Source organism: Pleurodeles waltl, chromosome 4_1 (assembly GCF_031143425.1).
Source record: "Pleurodeles waltl isolate 20211129_DDA chromosome 4_1, aPleWal1.hap1.20221129, whole genome shotgun sequence".
Taxonomy (NCBI): domain Eukaryota; kingdom Metazoa; phylum Chordata; class Amphibia; order Caudata; family Salamandridae; genus Pleurodeles; species Pleurodeles waltl.
Genome location: NC_090442.1, coordinates 295,641,013 through 295,663,447, shown reverse-complemented (window position 1 = coordinate 295,663,447; position 22,435 = coordinate 295,641,013). Strand labels below are relative to the sequence as shown.

The 22,435-nt window shown below is 46.9% G+C and overlaps 1 protein-coding gene across 10 annotated transcripts in view; it reads right to left on the bottom strand.

Moving 5' to 3' along the window:
* Nucleotides 1-4,061: 4,061 nt before the first annotated feature.
* Nucleotides 4,062-22,435, bottom strand: part of MTERF2 (mitochondrial transcription termination factor 2) — a 94,372-nt gene continuing 75,998 nt past the window's right edge. For all 10 annotated transcript variants that reach the window (XM_069228375.1, XM_069228364.1, XM_069228365.1 and 7 more), the window contains one exon: nucleotides 4,062-5,423. In XM_069228375.1, coding sequence (XP_069084476.1) covers nucleotides 4,202-5,395 — 1,194 coding nt within the window. In that variant the 5' untranslated portion in view covers nucleotides 5,396-5,423 and the 3' untranslated portion in view covers nucleotides 4,062-4,201. The remainder of the gene's footprint in view (nucleotides 5,424-22,435) is intronic.

Here is a 22,435-nt window from a genome sequence, read left to right as displayed (position 1 = left end):
CATGATATTCTAGAGTCAATAATAAGGTGCCTTGCAGGCCTACTCAATCCAGTCGCAGCTACTTGTAGGGTCTCAAACTGTGCCCTGCCTCATGAATATTAATGAGTTAGGATGTTTTGCAAACTCCAGCAAATATTCATTTTGCAAATATTGATTAGTACAACAGTCATTATAAAATGCTGGGCAGGACAGAAAAAAGTGCACCATTTATACGAACAAGCCCTTTGAGCCTTACTCATCTCCATAGCAATGGTTTCCTTTGTGGGGGTGTGTGGGTTACGTTTTTAGATTTACTTTTGTTATTTTTACGATAATATGTAATGTCTTGCACTCAATTTCATTATAATGGTTTCTGAACTAAGCAATAAATTGTTGTCCTGCTGAACGACATAGGTAAATCCTTATACCCAACAAACAGGGAAACATAAGTATTTGTTGTTAAGACACAGTATATTTTCTCTAGCTTCAATGCTCGGAAGAAACTGGTTAGTTTAAACACAAGGTTGTTACGAGTCCCCTATTTCAAGGAAGGGTGACCCTACTGTCTAACAGAACCAAGTAAACAGTATTTTGTACCTAAAAAGGGAGATGACTCTCACCCACAACCTTGTGCCATAGGACTCAAGCTGCAATTCAATGATCATAACAAAGAAGGCAGAAACTGGTCTGGGATTCTTTTCCACATTTGGACAGGACAAGGCTTAAAACATTGTGCGGGACTGTTCCTATGGCAGCAGGACTAAGGTATTTGGTATGGTCGATACCTGTCTGAGGGAGTAAAAAAGCTAAGTTCTAGGATGTAGTCCAGAGGAGACTACTTACCTGGGGAGAAGATTAATTCAAACATTCTACTAATCACATTCTTACCTTTCCTAATTGTTACAATTGTGGTCACTACTAATGCAGTTATTGCCCAGCTATTGTGGAAGATGTTATTCCTGCACTGGTGGCAGATGTGGTTACTGGCACGGTCCTTGCTAAAGTGACAACTGTAATTGTTGCTATGGTTCATTCATGCTATTGTGGCAGCTGCTGTGACTGCTGTGCTGGCAGAAACTGATGCTAAAGTTGTCTGTGGTAACGTGGTAGCTGTCATTGTTGTGGTTACATCGGTTGTCACGGCTACTGACCCAGACATGGAAGCACCTGCGTTTGCTACAGTGGTCTCTGTTGTGGTTATAGCTGTTCACAAACATGTAATTATTGCTATAGCTCATGAAGATGTCCACATGTGCTTTTAACTATTGTTGTACCCATTGTTGCTACTATGGTGTCGGCTGTGGCCACAGATGTTGTTGCTGTGGTCTTTGGTATGACAGAAGCCAGAAGGTGTTGTGTTCGTTGAGGTGGCAGCTCTGGTTGGTGATGAGGTCCCTGCAGTGGTTAAATCTTTGGCCACTGTTGTGATCCCTGCTGTCATGGCAATAGTGGCCAGGTTCATGCTCTCAATACAGATGTTGTCGGAGGTATGGTCTTTGATGTAATAACAGCTGTTGCGGTGGCAAGTGTGGCTGCTGGTTTAGTGGGTGTGGTGGCAGTTGTGGCTGCCACTGTGTTCGCTGGTGTTTTTGGAGCTGTTTTTGCTACTGTGACACCTGCTGTTGTTGGTGTTGTCCCTACTGTGGCTACAACTCACTGCTGTTGTCCTTTCTTTGCAGCCAGCTGTAGAGGTTATTATTCTCCCTTGTATGTGGCAGCAGTGGTCCCTGCTAGTGCCAAAGCTGTTGCAACTGCAGGGGTCCCTGCTGTAGCCACTGCTGTTGCAACAACTGTAGTTAATGTTGTCATGGCAGCTGTGATTGTGACTGTTGTTGCTAGTGGCCGTAGGTGTACTTTCTACTGCAATCCCAATATTACAGCTGTGGTTTTCCTTTGTCTCTGTTGTGGCTTTTGTAGTCCCCTACCACGTTTTTTTAATTGATATAGTGCAATGTAATTAGGGCTTGTACAGCACTCTGCTAGCTGGACTGTTTAAACCAAACATGAGGGCAGAAATCAGCCAATTAGAAAATTAGATAACCAGATTTTCAGGGCTTTGAGAAATTGTAGCAATAGATTAATCATCCCATGATGAAAAGGCAACGAATTGCAAATCTTAGCTGCAATAAATGGAGAAGACTATACCCCTAAGTGAGCTTGACAGACTTTGGTGACTATTGGTAATCGAGCATTTGATATCTGAGGTGAGGACTTGTTGGCAGTGATGGAAGTAGGTTTAATGTAAAACTAATTTGCGATTATTGCTGCACCTCTTGCTACTCCTGTGGTGGTGACTGTGCTCACCCCTGCTGTGTTTACAGTTGTGACTCCTCTTGACAATGCTGTAGTCAGTATTGTGGAAAAACATTTACTGCTACCATGGTTGCAGTTTCAATTAATGATGGATCCCTGCTGAGGTTACAGTGGTCATAACCTCTGCAGTCCCAGCTGCAGCAGCTGTGGTCACTACTGTAATACTTTCTGCGTCAATGCTCTACTGTAGTGATTGCTGTGATTCCATCAGTGGTTGCAGTTGCCATTGCTGATGTGGCAGCTGTTGCTGTGATAGTAGTGACAGCTGGTGTAGCTCCTGTGATTGCAGCTGCTGTCCATGTTATAGTAGCACATTCAATGTTGTTCCTTCCTGTTATCACGGATGCACGTGTTCCTGTTATTGTGGCTACAAGTGTTTATATTTGTCGCTACCAGGGTTACAATTGTGGTTGCTACTACTGCCTTGTCTTGTTAGCAGCTGTTGTTGCTGTTTTTGTGTTTGGAATGGTGGCAGCTGTGGTCACTGCTGTTGTAGCAGTTTATGTTGCTGCTGAGGTCCCTGCTGTAGCAATAGAGGTGGTTTCTGCAGTGGCTGTGGTCTCTATTGTGCTTGAAACCCTTGTTGCAGTGTTGGTTGCTGTGGTGGTGGCCGCTGTAGTAACAGCTATTGCTGCTTTTGTTGCAGCAGAAGCTTTGCCACTGTAAAGGTGGTAGATGTAGTTCATGCCATCATTTTTGCTGCGGTTACAGCTGAGGTGGAATCGGTTATCATTGATGTGGCTGCTGTTCTACTCTGCTGTGGTAGTAGCTTCACTCCTGTGGTTTCAGAGGTTTTTGTCATAGTAGCTGATGTGGTCGCTGCTGTGCTAGAAGTTGTTGCAGGTAAGGTTACAGATGTTGTCTCTGCTGATGGCCCTGTCTTGGTGGCAGCTGTGGACTTTCATGTCAATACACCTGTAGCAACTGCTGCTGTTCTCCAGGTCACGCTGGAAGCTGTTATCACTACTGTATTTCCTGCTGTGGTTACAGATGCGATTTATGCTCCTATCACTCTTACGGTGTCGGCTTTGCTTGCAACTACCATGCATGTGTTGTTACCACATTGGTGGCTGTGGTCTAAGCTATTTGCTTCTGTTGTCCCTGCTGCAGTTATGGTCACTCCTGTGGTTTCTATTCTGGTGGGAGCTATTGACATTACTACGGTTACTGCTGTTGTCCCCTGCAGTGGCTACAACCACGGCTGCCTCACGAGCTGCTACTGCGAAGCTGACACTATGAGCACTACTACTGTGCTGCCAAAGCAGGCTCACTCACCCAAAGACTTTCTCTGTGTTTTTTTTTGTTAACCACAAGTCCCATCATAACTTTTCAAGTCTTTGATGAGCCATGCTGCAGCATGTAGGATGTACAGAGGAAAGCCAGTGCAACATGTGGGAGGCACCATATAGATGCAAGAGTGCTGAATGACTTGTGTGGCAATTCTAACAGCAATTCCTTAGAGCAAAGGTCTCACATATTTAGCTGAGAGAGCTAGTACTAGGATATCTTAGTGAACTAGCCCTTGAGTGTTAGCATGTTGTTCAAGCATGAATCTGAAAGACTTACTGTTGGTAATAGTTGGGGTGGAATCATGTTTTTGAGGCAGGTTTGAGCTCGTTGCTGTTTGTTGTCAAATACCTGGAATATAGTCTTTGCGGGTTTGACTTTCACGTACATGCTAGAAATTCAGAACCGGATCCATGCAATTTATATACGTACATTTTTGCCACATACTTAGTAACAACCATGAAAAACCATAAACACATTAATTCAAGGTCACTGTGCGAGTTTATATTGTTATGTTACAGTGATTGACGTGCCCTTCTATTAAACTTTTCAGATGTCTTGACATTAATCTTTATGTTAGTGTTTATAGCTTAATTTTTGCATGATAAATCTAAGGATTAAACTAATTGTCCAGATCCAAAGGGGCAACTGGATTGAACAATGGGCGCTGTCTCTTTGGCTGAATTTTAGTTAAGCTGACTTCAAAATCCTTTTTTGTACCAATCAACTGTTCTAGATGCACATCTTTTACATTGTATCCTAAACCAAAAAGTGTCTTTATTCTGTACTGCACAATTTGGGTCGTCAGTTCCAATACTGAGGGTGAATATTTAATCTGTTCTATGGAAATACCTTCTGTTAACAGCCCCTCGAGCCTCTCTCTTAAAACAGGAACAGTATAGTAAAGCAGGGCAGGGCACTTCAAAACCATCTCCTTTAACTCTTCGTCGTTACATTTAAAAATGTTTTTAGTGTAAACAGCACTGCTTTCCATACTGTTACCAGTGACATCAGAAATAAATCCTTTTAACTTAGACAAGAGCCTCAAAGCCTCTGAATCTGTAAATCCCAGTCTCTGGAAAGATTCCAGATTGTTTCTAACTTTCCCGGGAGACTTCGACAAAATGAATGGGTCTTGGCACAATAACTTTACCAACCAGACTTTCATATTGGCTTCTGAACCGCCAAGTTGGAGGTAGCTCTCCTGCAATGCCTCAATCATTCCCTTGTTTTTATCAACTGAGTTACAAAAAATATCCGGTGCACTAGCAAGAAATCGACTTATAATTTTCTTCTTTAGTCCCAGCTCTTGAAAGTACTGGATATTGCGTGTCTGGTTCTCCTTGTGTATGAAAGTGAAGAAAGACCCAGGAAACCGTTCTATGGTTTTAACCAGGTCCTTGTCATTGGAATACACCGATCGCCAAAGATGCTGCTGAGCTTTAATCACTTCAGGGGGCTGGAGGATTGCCTCAGGACAGCGTTCCAAAATAGAAGCTACTGTGGTCCGATTCGCTCCCATACCTGTTAAAATATTGGCGGTTTCTTGAACGTACGTTTTGTCCCTTAAAAGGACCCAGGACTTCAATCTTCGAATTTTCTGAACGTCCACATTTAGGCTGTCGAGGCTGTCCACTAATTGTTTATTTTCTTTTTGTGACGATCTTTCATCTGTGTAATAGTAACACTGTAAGCAAGCTAGGTTATGTCTTACACTCACAATGGGCACGAATATCAGTGAGTGAAAGCACTTCTGGCATCCAGATAGCTTTAATCGGAACATGTTTATAAAAGTATGGAGACTTGCTTTCAGCATATTTCAGTAATACACCCAAAATATATTCCTGTAATGAAAAATAGAAAATATATTTATTTTTAAAAGGATATAGAGTAAAACAAATGTACAAATAAATTAGGTCAATCAGAATGGAAGAATGGGCAGCACTCATTCACAGTAGATGTTCAAACAGTTTAATTTCATGGCCCTCAGACCTACTTTACATGGACCTCGTTTTATTTTCTCGCAACAAAAAAAAAATCCAGCCAAGCCAGTCTATTTTAATAGTAAAGAGCATCCATCACTTTAATTGGTTAATAGACCGTGTTTCACCTTTTTTAATTCTCTGTCTTACTTTCATTTAGCTTTCTCAATTTTTTTTCCTGTTCTTGGCAACTTTGAAAACACACAGGAGGGGTCTGCAGGACTTTAACATCAGAAGTGTTATTCTGGAATTATACATAAACCTTATTCTACTGGTAGTGCAACAGAGAACTGAATTTTACATTATCTAGCTCAAGGTGCTATATTCACTCATTTTGCCTAGGTGTTTAGATAATAAATAAACACAGTATAGTAAGTTTCAGTGCGCCTATAATTTAGCAGACTGCATTACAAATTGCGCGAGTCAGCCTGATCCATTTAGGAAGCAAACTCCACCATACATGGTGGGAACATAAATAAGTTGAAATACATTGTTTAGCACTAAAATTGCAAAGCAAGTCGAATACAGTGTGTGTTATCACAAACCTTCCAATTCGGTAAATCAGAGTTTGCAACCGGCAACAGCTTTTTCTAATATACTAAACACCTTTTTCTGAACTGCAAAATGGGTTTAGAAATGGTTATAGATTCAGTAATTGAAAGGGGGTGTTTTGGCATCTTTTCAATATGAAATCAGTCCCTCCTGTATCAATGGATTGTGGCCGTGATTCTAGTTGCACACCATTGGTAACTTACTGACTCCAAACTTGGTGTGGTAACTGATTTGCATAGGGGAATGGGTCCCCTTGGACCCACTGCAAAGAGGGACGGCAGCTTCATAGGGGATTAGGCAGTGTTGGAGGGGACCACTAACAACTCCCACTGCTCAATGAAGATGTGAAAAAATGAAAACTACTGCGAAAAAGCAGCTGCAACGCCATTTCCTTTAAGAAAATCTGGTTGTTTTGAAAAGAAAAAACGATTTTGAAATGCAGTCACAGGAATTTGGGTCTGCTGTCCCTTGCATACCACCATCTTTGTGATTCTCGGCAATAATGGGGTGGCAAATTGTGACCTGCCTATTTAACATTCATTAGGCATGTCATTCTGCTACCCCCTAGAACTCCTTATTAACGGAACTGACCTATTAGTACATTAGTCAGTTGGCAAAATTAGATACTGCTCACAAAAAGTTGGTTCGCATTTTGTGATCTCTTTTGCTACTGGAATTTTACTACATCTGGATGTACATTTTTTATGAAAATTAGTACAAGAATGCTAAATGCCCATGGCTTGCAAGGATTACAGATGGCAAATCCCATTTCATTCACAAACTCTAATGTGGGCCTGAAACCTGATTACACTAGCAGGTGCAAGTTGCGCATCCTGAAGTTTTTGCCAGGTTAAATATGGGGGGAAGAAGTGTGCATGTCTGCTCTGCCCTCCTCGGAATAGGGGAAAACCATGCACAATTTGTGAGCAGGTTTTCATCAAAATCTGAGGTCTGAAGTGAGCAAATTGCGCTTCAGTGACTGCCATGCCTCTCACAACTGTCAATCTAAGGATGTGCAGTTTGTGCGTGGAGTAGCATAAATTCTGCGACACCACAGTTTTGCTCAGTTTTCACTGTTCTTTCCATGTCACTGTACTCCTTTGTACCCTCAGTTTAATCAAAACTACATGAAAGGTCTTTTCCTACTTAGAATGTCGATTTCAATACAGCGTTACTTTAGATGAATGAATAAACTGCAATAAAATTGCAATGGATATTAGCACTGTTAGACTTTTCATCCTTGTCGTGGTCTCCCTTAACTTTTTGCCTCTGTTTCCCAGGCTGTTGCTGTGTGCTGGACTCTGTTTTTGCTGTTTTTGTTACTCTGGGCACTTTACCACTGCTTACAAAATGTATATGTAATTGGTTTATCCATGATTGTCATATTTAGTGCACTATACTAGGGACTTACTAGTAAATCAGAGGTGCCAGGGCCTGTAAATCAAATGCTACTAGGGGGCCTGCAGCACTGGTTGTGCCACCCACATTAGTAGCTCTGTAATCATGTCCCAGACCTGCCACTGCAGTGTCTGTGGGTGCAAATTTAACTGTAAATTTGACTTGGCAAGTGTACCCACCTGCCAGGCCTAAACCTTCCCTTTTCTTACATGTCAGACCTCCCTAAGGTAGGCCCTAGGTAGCCCCAAGGACAGGGTGCAGTGTATGGTTAAGGTAGGACATATAGTAATGTGTTCTATATGTCCTGACATTGAAATATTGCTAAATTCGTTTTTCACTGTTGGAAGGCCTGTTCCTCTTATAGGTTAACCTGGGGGCTACCGTTAAATCTGATTAAAGTGTAGATTCCCTTTGGGAGCGGATCGACATGTGGAGTGTGGGTCTCTGAGCTCACAATTTGAAAATCCATCTTTTAGTAAAGTTGATTTTAAGCTTGTGGGTTTGAAAATGCCACCTTTAGAAAGTGAGCACTTTCTTGCTCAAACCATTTCTGTGACTCTGCCTGTTTGTGGATTCCCTGTCTGGGTCAGTTTGACAGTTGGGCTCGTTGCACTTCTCTCTAGACAGTGACACAAAGGGAGCTGGGGTGTAGTCTGCATTTCCTGATGAGCCATCTGTGCTTGGAGGGAGGGGAGGAGTGGTCACTCACACCTGAAAGGGCTGTGCCTGCACTCACACAATGCAGTCTCCAACCCCTTGGTGTGTGTCTGGGGCCTGGCCAAGACAGGATTTCACAAACAAGAGAGACTTTGCTTTGAAGTAGGCCTACTTCAAAGGGCAAAATGGGTATAAGAAGGGCACCCAAAACCACAGACTTTAGAACCCTTCTGGAAACCAAGAGGAACCTCTGCCTGGAGAAGAACTGAAGAGCTGAGGAAGAAGAGCTGCCCTGCATGTGACTGTTGTAGGAAAGTACCATCTTGCCTGGCATGTTACCCACATTGTTTCACTGTATATATGTTGTTTTAGTTGTATGTGTCACTGGGACCCTGTCAGCCAGGGCCCCAGTGCTCATAAGTGTGCCTGAATGTGTTACCTGTGTAGTGACTAACTGTCTCACTGAGGCTCTGCTAATCAGAACCTCAGTGGTTATGCTCTCTCATTTCTTTCAAATTGTCACTAACAGGCTAGTGACCAATTTTACCAATTTACATTGGCTTACTGGAACACCCTTATAACTCCCTAGTATATGGTACTGAGGTACCCAGGGTATTGGGGTTCCAGGAGATCCCTATGGGCTGCAGCATTTCTTTTGCCACCCATAGGGAGCTCTAACAATTCTTACACAGGCCTGCCACTGCAGCCTGAGTGAAATAACGTCCACGTTATTTCACAGCCATTTACCACTGCACTTAAGTAACTTATAAGTCACCTATATGTCTAACCTTTACCTGGTAAAGGTTAGGTGCAAAGTTACTTAGTGTGAGGGCACCCTGGCACTAGCCAAGGTGCCCCCACATTGTTCAGGGCAAATTCCTCGGACTTTGAGTGCGGGGACACCATTACACGCGTGCACTACATATAGGTCACTACCTATATGTAGCTTCACAATGGTAACTCCGAATATGGCCATGTAACATGTCTATGATCATGGAATTGCCCCCTCTATGCCATCCTGGCATAGTTGGCACAATCCCATGATCCCAGTGGTCTGTAGCACAGACCCTGGTACTGCTAAACTGCCTTTTCAGGGGTTTCACTGCAGCTGCTGCCAACCCCTCAGACAGGTTTCTGCCCTCCTGGGGTCCAGCCAGGCTTGGCCCAGGATGGCAGAACAAAGGACTTCCTCTGAGAGAGGGTGTTACACCCTCTCCCTTTGGAAAATGGTGTGAAGGCAGGGGAGGAGTAGCCTCCCTCAGCCTCTGGAAATGCTTTCATGGGCACATTTGGTGCCCATTTCTGCATAAGCCAGTCTACACCGGTTCAGGGACCCCCTTAGCCCTGCTCTGGAGCGAAACTGGACAAAGGAAAGGGGAGTGACCACTCCCCTGACCTGCACCTCCCCTGGGAGGTGTCCAGAGCTCCTCCAGTGTGCTCCAGACCTCTGCCATCTTGGAAACAGAGGTGCTGCTGGCACACTGGACTGCTCTGAGTGGCCAGTGCCATCAGGTGACGTCAGAGACTCCTTCTGATAGGCTCCTTCAGGTGTTGCTAGCCTATCCTCTCTCCTAGGTAGCCAACCCCTCTTTTCTGGCTATTTAGGGTCTCTGTCTCTGGGGATTCTTTAGATAACGAATGCTAGAGCTCATCCGAGTTCCTCTGCATCTCTCTCTTCACCTTCTGCCAAGGAATCGACTGCTGACGCACTGGAAGCCTGCAAAACTGCAACAAAGTAGCAAAGACGACTACTGCGACCTTGTAACGCTGATCCTGCCACCTTCTCGACTGTTTTCCTGGTGGTGCATGCTGTGGGGGTAGTCTGCCTCCTCTCTGCACTAGAAGCTCCGAAGAAATCTCCCGTGGGTCGACGGAATCGTCCCCCTGCAACCGCAGGCACCAAAGAACTGCATCACCGGTACCCTGGGTCTCCTCTCAGCACGACGAGCGAGGTCCCTTGAATCCAGCAACTCTGTCCAAGTGACTCCCACAGTACAGTGACTCTTCAGTCCAAGTTTGGTGGAGGTAAGTCCTTGCCTCCCCACGCCAGACTGCATTGCTGGGAACCGCGACTTTTGCAGCTACTCCGGCCTCCATGCACTTCCGGCAGAAATCCTTTGTGCACAGTCCAGCCTGGGTCCACGGCACTCTAACCTGCATTGCACGACCTCCTAAGTTGTTCTCCGGCGACGTGGGACTCCTTTGTGCGACTTCGGGTGAGCACCATTTCACGTATACTCGTAGTGCCTGTTTCTGGCACTTCTGCGGGTGCTGCCTGCTGCTGAGAGGGCTCCTTGTCTTGCTCGACGCCCCCTCTTTCCCCAGACGCAATTGGCGACATCCTGGTCTCTCCTGGGCCACAGCAGCATCCAAAAACACCAACCGCACGATTTGCAGCTAGCAAGGCTTGTTGGCGGTCTTTCGGCGGGAAAACACTTCTGCACGACTCTCCACGGCGTGAGGGATCCATCCTCCAAAGGGGAAGTCTCTAGCCCTTGTCGTTCCTGCAGAAACCTAAGCTTCTACTGTCCAGTAGCAGCTTCTTTGCACCCACAGCTGGCATTTCCTGGGCATCTGCCCATCTCCGACTTGCTTGTGACTTTTGGACTTGGTCCCCTTGTTCCACAGGTACCCTCGACTGGAAATCCATTGTTGTTGCATTGCTGGTTTGTGTCTTTCCTGCAGAATTCCCCTATCACGACTTCTATGTCCTTTGGGGAACTTTAGTGCACTTTGCACTCACTTTTCAGGGTCTTGGGGTGGGCTATTTTTCTAACCCTTACTATTTTCTAATAGTCCCAGCGACCCTCTACAAGGTCACATAGGTTTGGGGTCCATTCGTGGTTCGCATACCACTTTTGGAGTATATGGTTTGTGTTGCCCCTATCCCTATGTGTCCCCATTGCATCCTATTGTAACTATACATTGTTTGCACTGTTTTCTAATACTATTACCGCATATTTTGGTATTGTGTACATATATCTTGTGTATATTTGCTATCCTCATACTGAGGGTACTCACTGAGATACTTTTGGCATATTGTCATAAAAATAACGTACCTTTATTTTTAGTATATCTGTGTATTGCGTTTTCTTATGATATTGTGCATATGACACTAGTGGTACTGTAGGAGCTTCACTCGTCTCCTAGTTGAGCCTAAGCTGCTCTGCTAAGCTACCATTATCTATCAGCCTATGCTGCTAGACACCCTATACACTAATAAGGGATAACTGGGCCTGGTGCAAGGTGCAAGTACCCCTTGGTACCCACTACAAGCCAGTCCAGACTCCTACATTGGTTGTGCAGCGGTGGGATAAGTGCTTTGAGACTACTTACCACTCTTGTCATTGTACTTTTCATAAGAGAAAAATATACAAAACAAGTTCAGTGTGTGTACACATAACTAAAAAGGTTTGCATTTCCTCTTTTCACTCTTTTCTAAGTGCTGAAAAGTACTTCTAAACTTTCTAAAAAGTTCTTAAAAGTTTAACAAGTTTTTTTCTGTCTTTCTAAAAGTTCTGAAAACGTTTTTCACTTTTTCTATCACTTTAACTCTCTCTAAAAATGTCTGGCACAGGCCAAAATGTTGATCTGTCCAAACTTGCATATGATCACCTTAGCTGGAAAGGAGCAAGGAGTCTCTGCATAGAGAGAGGTTTGAGTGTAGGGAAGAATCCTTCCTTGGAATTGTTACTTAACATGCTTAGAGAACAAGATAAGGCCAAAAGGGCCCCATCTGTTGAAAAAGTAGCTAATGGTTCCCAATCTGATCCAGGGACACCCCTAGGAAAAGATTCAGGAAAGAAACTTCAGAGCCTGCCCATTACTAGACAGTCTAGCATAGTTGGTACTGATGTAGAGTCACACCATACAGATAGTGTTGTCTCACATCATAGCAAGAGCATTCATTCTCACCACAGTAGAAGTGATGTTTCTGTTAACCAAGCTGTTAGGGTGCCTTCTGTAAGGGACAGGTCCCCTTCTGTCCATTCTCACCATACTTCTGTTTCAAGGCATGTCCCTCCCACCCACCCTGATGACAGATTGTTAGAAAGGGAGCTCAATAGATTGAGAGTGGAACAAACCAGACTGAAGCTCAAGAAGCAACAGCTGGATTTGGATAGACAGACCTTAGAAGTAGAGAAGGAGAGACAGAAACTGGGTTTAGAAACCCATAGTGGCAGCAGCAGTATTACCCATAGTCATCCTGCAAAAGAGCATGATTCCAGGAATCTGCACAAGATAGTTCCCCCTTATAAGGAGGGGGATGACATTAACAAGTGGTTTGCTGCACTTGAGAGGGCCTGTGCTGTACAGGATGTCCCTCAAAGGCAGTGGGCTGCTATACTATGGCTATCATTTAGTGGAAAAGGTAGGGATAGGTTCCTTACTGTGAAAGAAAATGAAGCCAATGATTACAAAGTTCTTAAGAATGCACTCCTGGATGGTTATGGCTTAACCACTGAACAATACAGGATAAAGTTGAGAGAGACCAAAAAGGAGTCTTCACAAGACTGGGTTGATTTCATTGACCATTCAGTGAAGGCCTTGGAGGGGTGGTTACATGGCAGTAAAGTTACTGATTATGACAGCCTGTATAACTTAATCCTGAGAGAGCATATTCTTAATAATTGTGTGTCTGATTTGTTGCACCAGTACTTGGTGGACTCTGATCTGACCTCTCCCCAAGAATTGGGAAAGAAGGCAGACAAATGGGTCAGAACAAGGGTGAACAGAAAAGTTCATACAGGGGGTGACAACGATGGCAACAAGAAGAAGGATGGTAAGTCTTCTGACAAGGGTGGGGACAAATCTAAAAATGAGTCTTCATCAGGCCCACAAAAACACTCTGGTGGGGGTGGTGGGCCCAAATCCTCTTCTAATCAAAATAAGGAAAATAAACCATGGTGCTATTTATGTAAAATAAAAGGCCATTGGACAACAGATCCCAGTTGTCCAAAGAAAAGCACCAAGCCTCCTACCACTACAACCCCTACTGCTACACCTAGTGTCCCTACTAATAGCAGTGGTGGTGGGAGCAAACCTACTAATAGCCAATCCAAGGGAGTAGCTGGGTTCACTTTTGGTAACTTAGTTGGGGTTGGTCTTGTTAGGGAGACCACAGAGGCTGTGTTAGTCTCTGAGGGGGCTACTGATTTAGCCACCTTAGTTGCTTGTCCCCTTAATATGGATAAGTACAAGCAGCTACCCCTAATAAATGGTGTTGAGGTTCAGGCCTACAGGGACACTGGTGCCAGTGTGACTATGGTCATAGAGAAACTGGTCCACCCTGAACAACACCTACTTGGTCACCAATACCAAGTAACCGATGCTCACAACAACACACTTAGCCACCCCATGGCTGTTGTAAATCTCAACTGGGGGGGGAGGGGGGGGGTTACTGGTCCAAAGAAAGTTGTGGTAGCCACAGATTTACCTGTAGACTGTCTACTAGGAAATGATTTGGAGACATCAGCTTGGTCAGATGTGGAGTTGGAGGCCCATGCAGCAATGCTGGGAATCCCAGGGCATATTTTTGCTTTAACCAGAGCTCAGGCCAAAAAGCAAAAAGGACAGGGAAACTTGGATCCTGGAACAATGGACCAAGTGCTCCCTAAAGCTAGGGCTAGTAGAAGTAAAGCACTTCCTACTATCCCTCCCTCTACAGTGGATTATACTTCTGAGGAAGAATAATTTCCACCCTGTGCAGAACCTACACTAGAGGAGCTGGAAGCAGACACTGCTGAGCTTTTGGGTGAAGGGGGGCCTGCCAGGGAGGAGCTGAGTGTGGCACAGCAAACCTGTCCCACACTAGAGGGTCTAAGACAGCAAGCTGTCAAACAAGCTAATGGGGATGTCAGTGACTCTCACAGAGTTTACTGGGAGGACAACCTCTTGTACACTGAAGTAAGGGATCCTAAGCCTGGAACTGCCAGGAGGTTAGTGATTCCTCAGGAGTACAGAAAGTTCCTCCTAACTCTAGCCCACGACATTCCCCTAGCTGGACATCTGGGCCAAATGAAAACTTGGGACAGACTTGTTCCCTTGTTTCATTGGCCTAGGATGTCTGAGGACACAAAGGAATTTTGTAAGTCCTGTGAAACCTGTCAAGCCAGTGGCAAGACAGGTGGCACTCCAAAGGCACCCCTTATTCCACTGCCTGTGGTTGGGGTTCCCTTTGAAAGGGTAGGGGTTGACATAGTTGGCCCCCTTGACCCTCCTACTGCTTCAGGCAATAGGTTTATCTTGGTGGTAGTGGACCATGCCACAAGATATCCTGAAGCAATTCCTTTAAGGACCACTACAGCACCTGCAGTGGCAAAGGCCCTCCTGGGAATATTTTCCAGGGTGGGCTTCCCAAAGGAAGTAGTATCAGACAGAGGAAGCAATTTCATGTCTGCATACTTAAAGGCCATGTGGAAGGAGTGTGGTGTGACTTACAAGTTCACTACACCCTATCATCCACAAACAAATGGACTGGTGGAGAGATTTAACAAAACTCTCAAAGGCATGATTATGGGTCTCCCTGAAAAACTCCGCAGGAGATGGGATATCCTGTTACCATGCCTCCTTTTTGCCTACAGGGAGGTATCCCAGAAAGGAGTGGGCTTCAGCCCCTTTGAACTCCTCTTTGGACACCCTGTTAGGGGTCCACTAACACTTGTCAAGGAGGGTTGGGAACAACCTTTAAAAGCTCCAAAACAAGATATTGTGGATTATGTACTTGGCCTCAGATCAAGGATGGCTGAGTATATGAAAAAGGCCAGTAAAAACCTTGAGGCCAGCCAAGAGCTCCAGAAGCAATGGCATGACCAGAAGGCTGTTTTGGTTCAGTACCAACCAGGGCAGAAAGTGTGGGTCTTGGAGCCTGTGGCCCCAAGAGCACTCCAAGATAAATGGAGTGGACCCCACACAATTGTTGAGAAAAAGGGTGAAGTCACCTATTTAGTTGACTTAGGCACTGCCAGGAGTCCCCTTAGGGTGCTCCATGTCAATCGCCTGAAACCCTACTATGACAGGGCTGATCTCACCCTGCTCATGGCAACTGATGAGGGACAGGAAGAAGACAGTAATCCTCTACCTGATCTCTTCTCTTCCACAGAACAAGATGCTCTAGTGGAAGGTGTAGTTTTGGCTGACTGTCTTACTGCTGAGCAGAAAGACCATTGCATAAATCTCCTGGGTCAGTTTTCTGAACTCTTCTCTACTGTGCCAGGTACCACTTCTTGGTGTGAGCACACTATAGATACTGGAGACAGCTTGCCTGTCAAAAGTAAAATCTATAGGCAGCCTGACCATGTCAGGGACTGCATAAAGCAAGGAGGTGCAGAAAATGTTAGAACTGGGAGTGGTTGAGCACTCTGAAAGTCCATGGGCTTCTCCTGTGGTACTTGTACCAAAACCTCATTCCAAAGATGGAAAGAAAGAAATACGGTTTTGTGTTGACTACAGAGGTCTCAACCAGGTAACCAAAACTGATGCTCACCCTATACCCAGGGCAGATGAGCTCATAGATACACTGGGATCTGCCAAGTATCTAAGCACTTTTGATTTGACTGCAGGGTATTGGCAGATCAAATTATCAGAAGATGCTAAACCTAAAACTGCATTTTCAACCATTGGAGGCCATTACCAATTTACAGTAATGCCTTTTGGATTGAAAAATGCACCTGTCACTTTTCAGAGGTTGGTGAACACAGTCCTGCAAGGGCTGGAAGCTTTTAGTGCAGCATATTTGGACGATAAAGCTGTCTTTAGCTCCAGCTGGGATGATCACCTGGTCCACCTATGGAAAGTTTTGGAGGCTCTGCAAAAGGCAGGCCTCACTATCAAGGCTTCAAAGTGCCAGATAGGGCAGGGAAAGGTGGTTTATCTGGGACACCTTGTTGGTGGGGAACAGATTGCACCACTACAGGGGAAAATCCAAACTATTATAGATTGGGTTCCCCCTACTACTCAGACTCAGGTGAGAGCCTTCCTAGGCCTCACTGGGTATTACAGGAGGTTCATTAAGAACTATGGCTCCATTGCAGCCCCTCTTAATGACCTCACATCCAAGAAAATGCCTAAAAAGGTATTGTTAGAAATGGGGTCTTTGGTTGACAGTCAGGTTACCCCCTGTTCAAGCAAGGACCCTCACTCTAGTTAGGATAAAAGAGAATCACCCTCAGCTAACCCCTGCTTACCCCCTTGGTAGCTTGGCAGAGCAGTAGGCTTAACCTCAGAGTGCTGGGCGTAAAGTATTTGTACCAACACACACAGTAACTTAATGAAAACACTACAAAATGACACAACACCAGTTTAGAAAAATAGGAAATATTTATCTAGACAAAACAAGACCAAAACGACAAAAATCCAACATACACAAGTCAAGTTATGATTTTTTTAAGGTTTAAAATAAAAAGAGTCTTTAGGTAGTTGTAACACCACACTAGCGCTGCTAGCGTGAAAAATGTACCTGGTTTGCGTCAAAAATAACCCCGCACGGGCGGTGTGCGTCGAAAGTAACCCTGCACGGCTGTGTGCGTCGAAAACAACTCGGCACGGCGGTGCGCGTTGAAAAAGCCAGCCACACGACGATCCGAAAGTCCCGCGGCGCAGGGTGCGATCTCTCAGCCTCCGTCAGCGATGCTGCGCGTCGTTTCTCCTGCTCCGGGCGTCGGTTTTTCGGTCGCGTTTCCTGCGGCGTCGTTTCTCAGCTGCGGAACCGGCGTCGCGTCGTTTTCTCAGCCGCGATCGGATTCGCGTCGATCTTTTCTCCGCACGGCGCTCGGTGCGTGTATTTTTGTCCTTAGGCTGCCAGCCTCTCCTTTCAGGGTCCCAGGAACTGGAAGGGCACCACAGAGCAGAGTAGGGGTCTCTCCAGAGACTCCAGGTGCTGGCAGGAAGAAGTCTTTGCTATCCCTGAGACTTCAACAACAGGAGGCAAGCTCTACATCAAGCCCTTGGAGATTTCTTCTTCAAGATGGAAGGCACACAAAGTCCAGTCTTTGCCCTCTTACTCAGGCAGAAGCAGCACTGCAGGAAAGCTCCACAAAGCACAGTCACAGGCAGGGCAGCACTTGTTCCTCAGCGATCAGCTCTTCTCCAGGCAGAGGTTCCTCTTGATTCCAGAAGTGTTTCTAAAGTTTGTAAGTTTGGGTGCCCTTCTTATACCCATTTTAGTCTTTGAAGTCACCTTTCTTCAAAGGGGACTCACACCTCCTTGTGAAATCCTGCCTTGCCCAGGCAAGGCCTCAGACACACACCAGGGGGCTGGAGACAGCATTGTCAGAGGCAGGCACAGTCCTTTCAGATGAGAGTGACCACTCCACCCCTCCCTCCTAGCAGAGATGGCTAATCAGGAAATGCAGATCACACCCCAGCTCCCTTTGTGTCACTGTCTGGTGTGAGGTGACAACCAACCCAACTGTCAAACTGACCCAGACAGGGAATCCACAAACAAGGCAGAGTCACAGAATGGTTTAAGCAAGAAAATGCTCACTTTCTAAAAGTGGCATTTCCAAACTCACAATCTCAAAATCAACTTTACTAAAAGATGCATTTTTAAATTGTGAGTTCAGGGATCCCAAACTCCACCTGTCCATCTCTTCTCTAGGGGAATCTACACTTTAATCATATTTAAAGGTAGCCCCCATATTATCCTATGAGAGAGACAGACCTTGCAACAGTGAAAACGAAATTGGCAGTATTTCACTGTCAGGACATATAAACCACATTACTATATGTCCTACCTTATCCATACACTGCACCCTGCCCTTGGGGCTACCTAGGGCATACCTTAGGGGTGCCTTATATGTAAGGAAAGGGAAGGTTTAGGCCTGGCAAGTGGGTACACTTGCCAAGTCGAATTTACAGTGTAAGAATACACATACAGACACTGCAGTGGCAGGTCTGAGACATGATTACAGAGCTACTTATGTGGGTGGCACAACCAGTGCTGCAGGCCCACTAGTAGCATTTGATTTACAGGCCCTGGCACCTCTAGTGCACATTACTAGGGACTTACTAGTAATTCAAATATGCCAATCATGGATGAACCACTTACATATAATTTAAACAGGAGCACTTGCACTTTAGCACTGGTTAGCAGTGGTAAAGTGCCCAGAGTAACAAAAACAGCAAAATCAGAGTCCAGCACACATCAGCAACCTGGGGAACAGAGGCAAAAAGTTAAGGGAGACCACGCCAAGGATGAAAAGTCTAACACGTGTCCCCCCCAGCTAAAAGTGGGGAGCAACTACCCAACCTCATGGGAGTTCTCATCACTAAGGCGGAAGAACCTGGACAGACCATCAGCATTGGCGTGTTCTGTACCGGGTCGATGTTCCACCGTAAAGTCCATCCCCTGTAGGGAAATGGACCACCTCAACAGTTTTGGGTTCTCACCCCTCATCTGCATTAACCATCTGAGGGGTCTGTGGTCGGTCTGAACTCGGAAGTGAGTCCCAAACAAGTAGGGTCTTAGCTTCTTCAGTGCCCAGACCACAGCAAACGCTTCACGTTCTATGGCACTCCACCTACGTTCCCTGGGTAGTAACCTCCTGCTAATGAAGGCTACGGGTTGATCTAGGCCCTCTTCATTCAGCTGTGAGAGTACTGCTCCAATACCATGCTCTGAGGCGTCTGTCTGTACAACAAACTCCGTGGAGTAGTCAGGTGCCTTCAGCACAGGTGCTGTGCACATGGCAGCCTTCAGGGCATCAAAAGCGTTCTGGCAAGCCTCTGTCCAGATCACTTTCTTGGGTTGCTTCTTAGAAGTCAACTCAGTTAAGGGGGTAACAATGGTACCATATCCCTTAACGAACCTCCTATAGTATCCTGTGAGACCTAAAAAGGCTCTCACTTCAGTCTGGGTCTTGGGAGGCTCCCAAGCCAGAATCGTGTCAATCTTAGGCTGTAGGGGTGCCACCTGGCCACTCCCCACCTGGTGTCCTAAGTACACAACAGAACCCTGCCCTATTTGGCACTTGCTCGCCTTAATAGTGAGGCCTGCCTTCTGCAGGGCCTCTAACACTCTCCAGAGGTGTTGCAGGTGTTCCTCCCATGTGGAACTAAACACAGCAATGTCATCCAGGTAGGCGGCACTGAACTCATCCAGTCCTGCCAACACCTGGTTGACCAACCTCTGAAAGGTGGCAGGGGCATTCTTCATCCCAAAGGGCATCACATTGAAGTGGAAGTGCCCATCGGGGGTAGAGAATGCTGACCTCTCCTTTGCCCCTTCAGTTAAGGCAATCTGCCAGTACCCAGATGTTAAATCAAACGTACTGAGGTACTTGGCAGCTCCTAACCGATCAATGAGCTCATCAGCTCGGGGGATGGGGTGTGCGTCAGTCTTGCTGACCGCATTGAGACCCCGGTAGTCCACACAGAACCTAAGTTCTGGAGTGGCACCAGGAGCAGTAGCCTTTGGGACCAAGACCACTGGGCTGGCCCAAGGACTGCTGGAGTGCTCAATAACCCTTAGGGCTAACATTTTGGAGACTTCCTCCTTAATGCAAGCCCTCACCCTGTCAGTCACCCTGTAAACCTTATGTTTAACAGGTGTACTGTCCCCAGTGTCCACATCATGTGTGCACAGGTGTGTGACTCCTGGGATCAGGGAAAACAGTGAGGCGAACTGTCCCAGCACGTGGCGACAGTCCCTCTGCTGTTCCTCAGTCAGGGAGGGGGAGAGGATCACTCCCTCCACAGACCCATCTTTCTCTCCTGCAGACAGGAGGTCAGGAAGAGGCTCACTCTCTTCCTCCACCCCGTCATCTGTCGCTAGGAGCATGGATAGCTCAGTTCGCTCAAAGTGGGGTTTGAGGCGGTTGACATGTAGGACCCTCAAGGGGTTCCTGGGGGATTGCAAGTCTACCAGATAGGTGACCTCGCTCTTTCTTTCCACCACCTCAAAAGGCCCAGTCCACTTATCTTGGAGAGCCCTAGGCTCTACTGGTGCCATGACCCACACTTTTTGTCCAGGCTGAAACTCAACCAGAGTGGCATTCTGGTCGTACCACCGTTTCATGTCCTCCTGGCTTGCTTCCAGGTTCTCCTGAGCGAGGCGCCTGAAGCGGGCAGTCTGGTTTCTTAGTGCCAGCATGTAGCTAAATACATCCTGGGGTGGTTTACTAGGAGCTTTCTCCAAAGCCTCCTTCACCAGACTGAGCGGTCCCCTCACAGGGTGGCCATAGATGAGCTCAAAGGGGCTAAAGCCAAGCCCCTTTTGAGGCACCTCCCTGTAAGCGAACAGAAGGCATGGCAAGAGGACGTCCCACTTACGCCTCAAGGGCTCTGACAGGCCCTGAATCATGCCTTTCAAGGTGCGGTTGAATCTCTCAACCAGACCATTACTTTGGGGGTGGTAAGGGGTGGTGAACTTGTAGGTTACCCCACACACCTTCCACAGAGACTTCATATAAGTGGATATGAAGTTTGTACCCCTATCAGATACTACCTCCTTGGGGAACCCCATTCGGGTAAAAACCCCCATCAAGGCACGTCCCACCACGGGGGCGGTGACCGTCCTTAGAGGAATAGCTTCTGGGTACCGTGTGGCATGGTCCACCAAGACCAGGATGAACCTGTTGCCCAGGGCTGTCTTGGGATCCAGAGGCCCCACAATGTCAATTCCTACCCTTTCAAAGGGAGTACTGACTACCGGTAAAGGTTGGAGGGGAGCTTTGCATTTCCCCCCACTCTTGCCACTTGCCTGACAAGTCTGACAAGACCTACAATAAGCAGCTGACTGCTTGTTCATCAAGGGCCAGTAAAAGTGGGAGACAAGCCTCTTATAGGTCTTGTCCTGCCCTAGATGTCCTGCCAAAGGCACATCATGAGCCAAACCCAGTAGGAAGGTCCTGAAGCCCTGGGGTACCACCAGCATACGAGCTGACCCCGGCTCAGGAACCTTAGGCTCACTATACAGGAGGCCATCCTCCCAATAAATCAGGTGAGTACCTGGCGCCCCGCCAGCCGCCTGGGCTGCAGCCTGCTGCCGCAGTCCCTCAAGAGTAGGGCACTCCTTCTGCGCTGTGCAGAATACTTCCCTGGTGGGTCCCCCTTCCTGCTGCCACTGCGACAGCTCGGGGACCTCCCCCAGTTCAGCCACCTGTTCCCCTGTAGGTTCCGGGGCATCACCCTCAGGCTCTGCCTCCTCCCGGACCGTGGGAACTTCTGGGGCGGGTTTCCCGCGCCTCCTGCCTCTCCTCTTCTTTGCGGTCCCCTGGGCCACTGTTTCAGGCTCCAGGGGCTCTTGACTACCCTGATTGGCTGCCATAGACCGGGTGGATACGCATACCCACCCAGGCAGACCCAACATCTCCAAGTGAGACCTGTGTTCCACCTCCTTCCAAGGGGAATCCTCCAGGTCGTTGCCTAGCAAACAATCAACAGGCATGGTTGGACTCACAGCTACTTTCCAGGAACCTGAGACCCCCCCCCATTCAAAGGGAACCTGCGCCACTCTGCAGAGGCGCTCAGAGTTGTCTACTGCAACTACTTGGTGAAGTACCCGGGGATCAATCTGCTCTTCAGACACCAGGTGACTCCTCACTGCAGTCACACTGGCTCCTGTGTCTCTCAGAGCCTCCACCCTCTGTCCATTGATGGTCACCCATTGCCTGTACTTCTTAGTGTTATCAGGCACTAGGTTTCTCTGGACCATCTCACTGTCCCCTAGTGAGACAAGGGTCATTTCTGCTGGTTCCCACCCACCTGAAACCAACTCCTCCCCAAGCGCTACACTGGCCAAACCCTGGGACGGTGCACCAGTGGGTGCCGGTGTACTTTTGGGGCATTTGGGGTCCCCTCTCACATGACCCACCTGGTCACATGAATAGCACTTACGTAGGGGACCACCTGCCATTGGCTTCCCTTTGGAGAACCATGGCCTCTTTTCACTGGGGGGTTGGGAATCCTTACCCTGGGAATCAGTTTGGGGCCCTTTAGAGAACTCATCCTGTTTGCCCTTACCCCCCCCTTTCTTCTGAGAGGGACCCTGCCCACCCTTGGCGTGGTCTCCCCCATACCTCTTTTGGACCCTGGTGCTCTCCCAGCGGTCCGCTTCCTGTGCAAGCTTCCTGGGGTCAGTCAGCTTGCTGTCAATGAGGTGCTGGCGCAGCTCTGGAAAACATAAACTGTACTAGTGCTCCCAAGCAATTAAATTGTAAAGCCCCTCATACGTGTTTACCTTACTGCCCTTCACCCAACCATCCAGTGACCTGCAACAAGAATCAACACATTCCAACCATGTTTGGGATTCCTTTCTCTTGTAGGAT